The sequence below is a fragment of the Pleurodeles waltl genome, chromosome 10, assembly GCF_031143425.1.
Source record: "Pleurodeles waltl isolate 20211129_DDA chromosome 10, aPleWal1.hap1.20221129, whole genome shotgun sequence".
Classification (NCBI taxonomy): domain Eukaryota; kingdom Metazoa; phylum Chordata; class Amphibia; order Caudata; family Salamandridae; genus Pleurodeles; species Pleurodeles waltl.
In genome coordinates, this window is record NC_090449.1 from 11,470,235 (window position 1) to 11,480,811 (window position 10,577).

At 50.1% G+C, this 10,577-nt stretch overlaps 1 protein-coding gene across 1 annotated transcript; it reads right to left on the reverse strand.

The window, feature by feature from the left end:
• Window positions 1–1,386: 1,386 nt before the first annotated feature.
• Window positions 1,387–10,331, reverse strand: LOC138260897 (three prime repair exonuclease 2-like). The gene is made up of 2 exons (XM_069209376.1): window positions 10,213–10,331; window positions 1,387–6,362 (listed from the first exon to the last, which is right to left on the reverse strand). The coding sequence occupies exons 1-2, from the start codon at window positions 10,292–10,294 to the stop codon at window positions 5,650–5,652; spliced, it is 795 nt and encodes a 264-aa protein (XP_069065477.1). The 5' UTR covers window positions 10,295–10,331; the 3' UTR covers window positions 1,387–5,649.
• Window positions 10,332–10,577: the final 246 nt, after the last annotated feature.

Below are 10,577 nucleotides of genomic sequence, written 5' to 3' on the forward strand. Positions count from 1 at the left end.
GATGAGTGTGGTTCTGTCCTCGGGTAGTGACTGGGCCCTCAGTGTAATGAGTGTGGTTCTGTCCTCGGGTAGTGACTTGGCCCTCAGTGTAATGAGTGTGGCTCTGACCTCCGGGTAGTGACTGGGCCCTCAGTGTGATGAGTGTGGTTCTGTCCTCGGGGTAGTGACTGGGCCCTCAGTGTAATGAGTGTGGTTCTGTGCTCGGGTAGTGACTGGGCCCTCAGTGTAATGAGTGTGGTTCTGTGCTCGGGGTAGTGACTTGGCCCTCAGTGTGATGAGTGTGGTTCTGACCTCGGGGTAGTGACTGGGCCCTCAGTGTGATGAGTGTGGTTCTGACCTCGGGGTAGTGACTGGGTCCTCAGTGTAATGAGTGTGGTTCTGTCCACCGGGTAGTGACTGGGCCCTCAGTGTAATGAGTGTGGTTCTGTCCTCCGGGGTAGTGAGTGTGGTTCTGTCCTCCGGGTAGTGATTGGGCCCTTAGTGTAATGAGTGTGGTTCTGTCCTCGGGTAGTGACTGGGCCCTCAGTGTAATGAGTGTGGTTCTGTCCTCGGGCAGTAACTGGGCCCTCAGTGTGATGAGTGTGGTTCTGACCTCGGGGTAGTGACTGGGCCCTCAGTGTGATGAGTGTGGTTCTGACCTCGGGGTAGTGACTGGGCCCTCAGTGTAATGAGTGTGGTTCTGTCCACCGGGTAGTGACTGGGCCGTCAGTGTAATGAGTGTGGTTCTGTCCTCCGGGGTAGTGAGTGTGGTTCTGTCCTCCGGGTAGTGATTGGGTCCTCAGTGTAATGAGTGTGGTTCTGTCCTCCGGGGTAGTGAGTGTGGTTCTGTCCTCGGGTAGTGACTGGGCCCTCAGTGTAATGAGTGTGGTTCTGTCCTCGGGTAGTGACTTGGCCCTCAGTGTGATGAATGTGGTTCGGACTTCCTGTCAATGACTGAGTCCTCAGTTTTTAAAGACAGTGTTGTTTTAGGCCTGTCAGTGTCATTTTCACTTTGTTAGTTTAATAATCCGCTTGGGTGTTGTACCACCGCCGTTACCATGGTGACAATGTTTGCAATCCGATTGGGTATACCGCACCGGTAGGCGCCGGGCAAGGAAGACGATGACTCGGAGTAATGAAGATTACCGGTAAGTAACTGAGTCCCCTCTCTGGAGGTGTGACATGCGGACACGCACCTGGTCACACAACTGATGGCACGTTCTCAGTCCAGCAAGAGTCAGACCTAGAATGGGAGCCTCAGAACCGGTTGAGAAGTCACCCACGGACCACCCAAAGCAGAGCGATATAGCCCTGCCGACGGACTGCACCCGGCACACGACAGCCACACAACTCACACAACAGCCACACAACATGAAATGAAATAAAGACAGGAGAAGACGAACACACTTTGTTATAACTGGAGTTTATGAGTGACTTTAGGAACCGCACACAATAGGCTACAATATACAGTGTACATGGGGGCCTTAAATGACACCCCCCTTACACATACTCAGAGAACCGCTTAATAAAACAGATACCACAGCTGCAGCAACGTAGGTACACACTGACGCCGGACAAGGTTCACAGACCCATCCGCCACCCTCGACCCTGTTGGCTACGTTGACCTTGTCTGTGCCACGAGAAGCACCGGCTCCTCATCAGCCTTGTAGCTCCGGGGGCCGCATTATACAATTTGTCTTATTTTCCTTGTTTATTCACCTTTCAAAAGGTGCGCCCGGCGCAATCATGGAGCGTGCGCTGTATTAGTATGAGCGCACTGCCTACGGGCAGCCGTGGACTCGCATTACCCTGGGGCAGCGCATTCAAGTGAAATACAGAGCGGCTGCTTTAAAGACTCCATGTTTGACTGTGAGGGCGGCAACCTGCGCGCACTTTTAAGGGGGATTAGAGATTCCCTTGCAGGTGGGAGCAGTGAGAGACTGTATCTGCCTGCAAGGGGATGTCTGGGGGACTCCCGACATCCCCCTCCCCCTTCCAGAGGGCTGCCATCGGAGGGTGCACTGACAATGCACCGTCAGTGCGCCTCCGGACAGCTCCATTTCCTCTGCGCCCACATCTATAATATGGCGCGGGCACGGACGCAAAGGGATTCCCGCATTTGCACAGGCCACTCGATGCAAAGGAGGGAACATCCTCTGGTCAAAGCAGCATTGCTATCACTATTACAGAAGGGGCCGCACAAGTGTCTGTGGCCCCTTCAGTAATACCAAAGTGCCCAAGGGACACTTTGTATAATATGTCCCCTGGTTACTAATGGACGGCGGTGCTCAGGACGCTGTGCTGTTTTGCTACTAATGGATGTCGCTGCACTGTTTTGTTACTAAAGGACGGCGGTGCTCAGGACGCTGTGCTGTTTTTCTACTAATAGATGGTGCTGCACTGTTTTGTTACTAAAGGACGGCGGTGCTCAGGGCGCTGGGCTGTTTTGCTACTAATGGATGTCGCTGCGCTGTTTTGTTACTAAAGGACGGCGGTGCTCAGGACGCTGTGCTGTTTTTCTACTAATAGATGGTGCTGCACTGTTTTGTTACTAAAGGACGGCGGTGCTCAGGGCGCTGGGCTGTTTTGCTACTAATAGATGTCGCTGCACTGTTTTGTTACTAAAGGATGGCGGTGCTCAGGCTGCTGGGCTGTTTTGCTACTAATGGATGTCGCTGCACTGTTTTGTTACTAAAGGACGGCGGTGCTTAAGCCGCTGGGCTGTTTTGCTACTAATGGATGTCGCTGCGCTGTTTTGTTACTAAAGGATGGCGGTGCTCAGGCCGCTGTGCTGTTTTGCTACTAATGGATGTTGCTGCGCTGTTTTGTTACTAAAGGACGGCGGTGCTTAAGCCGCTGGGCTGTTTTGCTACTAATGGATGTCGCTGCACTGTTTTGTTTCTAATGGATGGCGCTGCTCAGGCCGCTGTGCTGTTTTGCTACTAATGGATGTCGCTGCGCTGTTTTGTTACTAAAGGACGGCGGTGCTTAAGCCGCTGGGCTGTTTTGCTACTAATGGATGTCGCTGCGCTGTTTTGTTACTAAAGGACGGCAGTGCTCAGGCCGCTGTGCTGTTTTGCTACTAATAGATGGTGCTGCACTGTTTTGTTACTAAAGGACGGCGGTGCTCAGGGCGCTGGGCTGTTTTGCTACTAATGGATGTCGCTGCGCTGTTTTGTTACTAAAGGACGGCGGTGCTCAGGACGCTGTGCTGTTTTTCTACTAATAGATGGTGCTGCACTGTTTTGTTACTAAAGGACGGCGGTGCTCAGGGCGCTGGGCTGTTTTGCTACTAATGGATGTCGCTGCGCTGTTTTGTTACTAAAGGACGGCGGTGCTCAGGACGCTGTGCTGTTTTTCTACTAATAGATGGTGCTGCACTGTTTTGTTACTAAAGGACGGCGGTGCTCAGGGCGCTGGGCTGTTTTGCTACTAATGGATGTCGCTGCACTGTTTTGTTACTAAAGGATGGCGGTGCTCAGGCTGCTGGGCTGTTTTGCTACTAATGGATGTCGCTGCACTGTTTTGTTACTAAAGGACGGCGGTGCTTAAGCCGCTGGGCTGTTTTGCTACTAATGGATGTCGCTGCGCTGTTTTGTTACTAAAGGATGGCGGTGCTCAGGCCGCTGTGCTGTTTTGCTACTAATGGATGTCGCTGCGCTGTTTTGTTACTAAAGGACGGCGGTGCTTAAGCCGCTGGGCTGTTTTGCTACTAATGGATGTCGCTGCACTGTTTTGTTTCTAATGGATGGCGCTGCTCAGGCCGCTGTGCTGTTTTGCTACTAATGGATGTCGCTGCGCTGTTTTGTTACTAAAGGACGGCGGTGCTTAAGCCGCTGGGCTGTTTTGCTACTAATGGATGTCGCTGCGCTGTTTTGTTACTAAAGGACGGCAGTGCTCAGGCCTCTGTGCTGTTTTGCTACTAATAGATGGTGCTGCACTGTTTTGTTACTAAAGGATGGCGGTGCTCAGGGCGCTGGGCTGTTTTGCTACTAATGGATGTCGCTGCGCTGTTTTGTTACTAAAGGACGGCGGTGCTCAGGACGCTGTGCTGTTTTTCTACTAATAGATGGTGCTGCACTGTTTTGTTACTAAAGGACGGCGGTGCTCAGGGCGCTGGGCTGTTTTGCTACTAATGGATGTCGCTGCACTGTTTTGTTACTAAAGGATGGCGGTGCTCAGGCTGCTGGGCTGTTTTGCTACTAATGGATGTCGCTGCACTGTTTTGTTACTAAAGGACGGCGGTGCTTAAGCCGCTGGGCTGTTTTGCTACTAATGGATGTCGCTGCACTGTTTTGTTTCTAATGGATGGCGCTGCTCAGGCCGCTGTGCTGTTTTGCTACTAATGGATGTCGCTGCGCTGTTTTGTTACTAAAGGACGGCGGTGCTTAAGCCGCTGGGCTGTTTTGCTACTAATGGATGTCGCTGCACTGTTTTGTTTCTAATGGACGGCGCTGCTCAGGCCGCTGTGCTGTTTTGCTACTAATGGATGGCGCTGCGCTGTTTTGTTACTAAAGGACGGCAGTGCTCAGGCCGCTGTGCTGTTTTGCTACTAATGGATTGTGCTGCACTGTTTTGTTACTAAAGGATGGCGGTGCTCAGGCTGCTGTGCTGTTTTGTTCCTATTGGATGGCGCTGCACTGTTTTGTTACTAAAGGACGGCACTGCTCAAGCCGCTGGGCTGTTTTGCTACTAATAGAAGGCGCTGCGCTGCTTTTTTACTAAAGGACGGCGGTGATCAGGCGGCTGTGCTGTTTTGTTCCTATTGGATGTTGCTGCACTATTTTGTTTCTAATGGACGGCGCTGCTCAGGCTGCTGTGCTGTTTTGTTACTATTGGATGATGCTCCTCATGTCGCTGTGCTGTTTTGTCACTAATGGACGGCTGAGAGCATTGCGTGGCGATGCTTAGCTTCTTTGCCACATATGTTTACTGCTAAAGGGCTCAGATGACGTCACTGTGCTGTTCATCAGCTTTACAAATTCAGGACAGTACTAAGGACGCTGTGCTGTTCGTCACTTTTCACATTCGGGAAACTGCTTAACATTACAGCAACTTTTGGTCCAACAGGTCATCACTGGCCAACCTGCCTTCTGACACCAGGATATTACACGAACAAACCATCTACCACAATAAGTTACCCTCTTCCCACTGATATAATTACATTAAAATCTCTCTAAAAAGTTAATTATCATTACATTAAAATCTCTCTAAAAAGTTAAAATTACCTAAAACACATCAAAATAAAAAGGCCAGTTTGAATAACCCTTACACCCTCCCCCCTCCCAACTTCTCACATTATATTTGTGGGTCTCAGTGACATTCCTGAGGGTTTTAGAATTCTAAATAGGGCGACAATTGCTGTTTCTGGTCGGATGTTTAGCCGGATTACTTTCCTCTGTCACTTGTTTTTTATAGGGAAGGGGTGGGGGGTACGCGTGGGCTTGCCCGCGTTCATGGGAAGGGGCACAAATGTACTCATTTAAAAAGAAAATCCACTGCTGGTGAAATGGGTCGGGCACTGCCCCTGGCAGCGTGCACCAGCATGTTGATTCCAAGCAGGACGCGTCTAGCATTTCTTCCCCCCAAAAACCAGGGGTGAGTGGAAAGTCACAGACCGCTTGGGGGACCCATGGGTTTCTTTGAGGGTGAAGGCCAGCTGGGGGCATCTTATCTGCTTTGCTGAAGGCGGACGCTGTACATGGGCTTCACCTCTGCCCAGGTGCCGCACTTGGTGCCAGCCCAATCTAGGAGCTCTGCGGCCTTGTAGAGGAAGACCAGGAGCATGGCCAGCACGTCCCCCTCAGCGAAGTGCGAGTCCTTGGGGTCCTCCTTGAAGAAGCGCTTGTAGAGGGCGGTCAGCGAGTAGGCCCCCCTGGCTGGCGGACAAAGGGAGCCATCCAGGTCCATCATCGCCTTCATGGTGTCCAGACAGTAGACTTGGCCAACCAGGTCTTGGCCCTGGTGGTCCAACTCGGCCTTCAGCAGTGGGAAGTCGAAGTCGGTGCCGTTGTGGGCCACCAGGCAGACGGGCTGGGCCTGGCGCTGCAGGAACTCCTGGATGAGGGCCACCGTGCGCGCGTCGAAGCGCTGCTTCTCGCTCCTCGCCAGGTTGCTGTTGTTGAGGCCGGTGATCTCGGCAGCCTTGGGGGCCACGGCCTTCCCGGGGTCCATGAAAAGGCAGAGCTTGTCCAGGATGCGGGGCAGCTGCAGGGCCCCGGTGGCCGGATCCCGCGGAGGGTCCTCCACCGAGCAGCGGTGGACCGCCACCAGGCAGATCTCGGTGACTTTGGGGAGGTCCTGGGGCAGGCCCGTGGTCTCCAGGTCGAAGAAGACGAAGGTTTTGATTGAAGCGGACATGGCGGGGCTGGCGGAGAAGGAGCCTGCAAGGAAAGCAAAGAGGGGTGTTGGTTGTGGTACTTAAAAAGGTAAAGGAATGAGTCAGTGGCAAAAAATCCAGGTAAATAGCAGAGATTATGTACAACTCAGTTTACAGGTAAATAGCAGAGAGGCCCGGCTATGCAGGTAAATAGCAGAGATGCCAGACTATGCAGGTAAATAGCAGATATGCCAGACTATGCAGGTAAATAGCAGAGATGCCAGACTATGCAGGTAAATAGCAGATATGCCAGACTATGCAGGTAAATAGCAGATATGCCAGACTATGCAGGTAAATAGCAGATATGCCAGACTATGCAAGTAAATAGCAGAGATGCCAGACTATGCAGGTAAATAGCACAGATGCCAGACTATGCAAGTAAATAGCAGATATGCCAGACTATGCAAGTAAATAGCAGAGATGCCAGACTATGCAGGTAAATAGCAGAGATGCCAGACTATGCAGGTAAATAGCAGAGATGCCAGACTATGCAGGTAAATAGCACAGATGCCAGACTATGCAAGTAAATAGCAGAGATGCCAGACTATGCAGGTAAATAGCAGAGATGCCAGACTATACAGGTAAATAGCAGATATGCCAGACTATAAAGGTAAGTACAGGTAAATAGCAGAGATGCCAGACTATGCAAGTAAATAGCAGAGATGCCAGACTATGCAGGTAAATAGCAGAGATGCCAGACTATGCAGCTAAATAGCAGAGATGCCAGACTATGCAGCTAAATAGCAGAGATGCCAGACTATGCAAGTAAATAGCAGAGATGCCAGACTATGCAGGTAAATAGCAGAGATGCCAGACTATGCAGGTAAATAGCACAGATGCCAGACTATGCAGGTAAATAGCAGATATGCCAGACTATGCAGTAAATAGCAGAGAGGCCCGGCTATGCAGGTAAATAGCAGAGATGCCAGACTATAAAGGTAAGTACAGGTAAATAGCAGAGATGCCAGACTATACAGGTAAATACGGGTAAATAGCAGATATGCCAGACTATGCAGGTAAATAGCAGATATGCCAGACTATGCAGGTAAATAGCAGAGATGCCAGACTATAAAGGTAAGTACAGGTAAATAGCAGAGATGCCAGACTATACAGGTAAATACGGGTAAATAGCAGATATGCCAGACTATGCAGGTAAATAGCAGATATGCCAGACTATGCAGGTAAATAGCAGAGATGCCAGACTATACAGGTAAATACAGATAAATAGCAGAGATGCCAGACTATACAGGTAAATACAGGTAAGTAGCAGAGATGCCAGACTATGCAGGTAAATACAGATAAATAGCAGAGATGCCAGACTATACAGGTAAATACAGGTAAGTAGCAGAGATGCCAGACTATGCAGGTAAATAGCAGAGATGCCAGACTATGCAGGTATATAGCAGAGATGCCAGACTATACAGTTAAATACAGATAAATATCAGAGACACTATGCAGGTAAATAGCAGAGATGCCAGACTATACAGGTAAATAGCAGAGATGCCAGACTATACAGGTAAATACGGGTAAATAGCAGAGATGCCAGACTATGCAGCTAAATAGCAGAGATGCCAGACTATGCAGGTAAATAGCAGAGATGCCACACTACGCAGGTAAATAGCAGAGATGCCAGACTATGCAGGTACATAGCACAGATTCCATGCTATGCAGGTAAATAACAGAGATGCCAAACTATTGAGGTAAATAACAGATGCCAGACTATGCAGGTAAATAGCAGAGATGACAGACTATGCAGGTAAATAGCACAGATTCCAGGCTATGCAGGTAAATAGCAGAAATGACAGACTATGTAGGTAAATAACAGAGATGACAGACTATGCAGGTAAATAGCACAGATTCCAGGCTATGCAGGTAAATAGCAGAAATGACAGACTATGCAGGTAAATAGCACAGATTCCAGACTATGCAGGTAAATAGCAGAGATGCCAGACTAAGGAGGTAAATAGCAGAGATGCCAGACTATGGCGGTAAATAACAGATATGCCAGACTATGCAGGTAAATAGCAGAGATGCCAGACTATACAGGTAAATGCAGCTAAATAGCAGAAATGCCAGACTATGCAGGTAAATAGCAGAGATGCCAGACTATGCAGGTAAGTAGCAGAGATGCCACACTATGCAGGTAAATAGCACAGATTCCAGGCTATGCAGGTACATAGCACAGATTCCAGGTTATGCAGGCAAATAGCAGATATGCCAGACTATGGAGATAATTAGCAGAGATGCCAGACTATGGAGGTAAATAACAGATATGCCAGACTATGCAGGTAAATAGCAGAGATGCCAGACTATGCAGGTAAATAGCAGAGATGCCATACTATGCAGGTAAGTAACAGAGATGCCAGACTATGCAGGTACATGGCACATATTCCAGGCTATGCAGGTAAATAACAGAGATGCTAGAGTATGGAAGTAAATAACAGAGATGCCAGACTATGCAGGTAAATACCAGAGATGCCAGACTATGTAGGTAAATAGCAGAAATGACAGACTATGCAGGTAAATAGCACAGATTCCAGGCTATGCAGGTAAATAGCAGAGATGCCAGACTATCGAGGTAAATAGCACAGATTCCAGGCTATGCAGGTAAATAGCACAGATGCCAGACTATGGAGGTAAATAGCACAGATGCCAGACTATGGAGGTAAATAGCACAGATGCCAGACTATGAAGGTAAATAACATATATGCCAGACTATGCAGGTAAGTAGCAGGGATTACATGCTATGCACTTCTCAACAGAGGTGCCATACTTTTAATAGGCACTTCTGTAGATCACATGGGTACTCTGATATACAAAGTACCAGTACTTCTGTAGATCACATGGATACTCTGATATACTGAGTACTGGTACTTCTGTAGGTCACACAGGTACTCTTGACATACTGAGCACCAGCACTTCTGCGGATCACACGGGTACTCTGACATACCCATTACCAGCACTTCTGTAGATCACATGGGTACTCTGGTATACCAAATAACAGTACTTCTGTAGAGCACGGGGTACTCTGATATACCGAGTACCAGTACTTCTGTAGATCACAGAGATACTCTGATATACTGAGTACCGGCATTACTTCTGTAGATCACACGGGTGCTCTGATCTACCGAGTACCAATAGTTCTGTATATCACACGAGTACCAGTACTTCTGCAGATCACAGAGGTGCTCTGATATACCGAGTACCAGTACTTCTGTAGATCACGCGGGTGCTCTGATATACAGAGTACTGGTACTTCTGCAGATCACGCGGGTGTTCTGATATACCGAGTACCGGTACTTCTACAGATCACACGGGTGCTCTGATATACCGAGTACCGGTACCTCTGTAGATCACGGCAGTGCTCTGATATACATAGTACCGGTACTTCTGTAGATCGCGCGGGTGCTCGGATATACCGAGTACCGGTACTTCTACAGATCACACTGGTGCTCTGATATACCGAGTACCGGTACTTCTGTAGATCACAGAGATACTCCGATATACTGCGTACCGGCACTACTTCTGTAGATCACACGGGTGCTCTGATATACCGAGTACCAATAGTTCTGTATATCAGACGAGTACCAGTACTTCTGCAGATCGCAGAGGTGCTCTGATATACCGAGTACCAGTACTCGTACATTCCATGTCTAGTACTCTCAGGAGCAGATGCTCCACGGGAAAGAGCCCTGGGTTCGCGGCTATACTCTGGTGAACAGCGCAGTAAGTGCGGTGTCCCGGTGAATACATCGTACAGTACGGCGCCGGGTAAACACATGCCGCTGCACCCGTGTAACTGGTGCCCTCACCCCCGGGCACCAGCCTGCTGCGGAAGCTGGAGATGCACTCACCGGTGAGACGGGCGCTGCGGGCCGGAGGGCACGGAGGAGGCTGGCACTGGCAGAGGGGCAGCTTCCAGGAGGACTGGGGCATGTACGGGCAGACTCCGTCTTGTAGAGCCAGGGAGCCCCGCCCCCTCCCGGAGGTCACTCCTCCTTGGAGGCACCCCCTTTCACTCTGCCACACCCCCCTCCTGGACGTCACTCTTCCTTGGAGGCACCCCTCTTTCGCTCTGCACACCCCCTTGCTGAAGGGCCTCCCCGCGGTGCCACCCCTCCGGCCCCCCTGTGCTCAGCCCATGCCATGCTGACCCGCTGTGCCCTGCCTTCCAGCGAGGGGCACATTCATGCCCTGCTCCTGTGCCCACTCCCCAGCA

Bases quoted from the DNA above. Each gene is read 5' to 3' on its own strand.
- LOC138260897 (XM_069209376.1), bottom strand. From the start codon at position 10,294: ATGCCCCAGTCCTCCTGGAAGCTGCCCCTCTGCCAGTGCCAGCCTCCT. The intron at 6,363-10,212 runs GTGAGTGCATCT...CTTTCCTTGCAG, and splicing joins CCGCAGCGCCCGTCTCACCG to GCTCCTTCTCCGCCAGCCCC.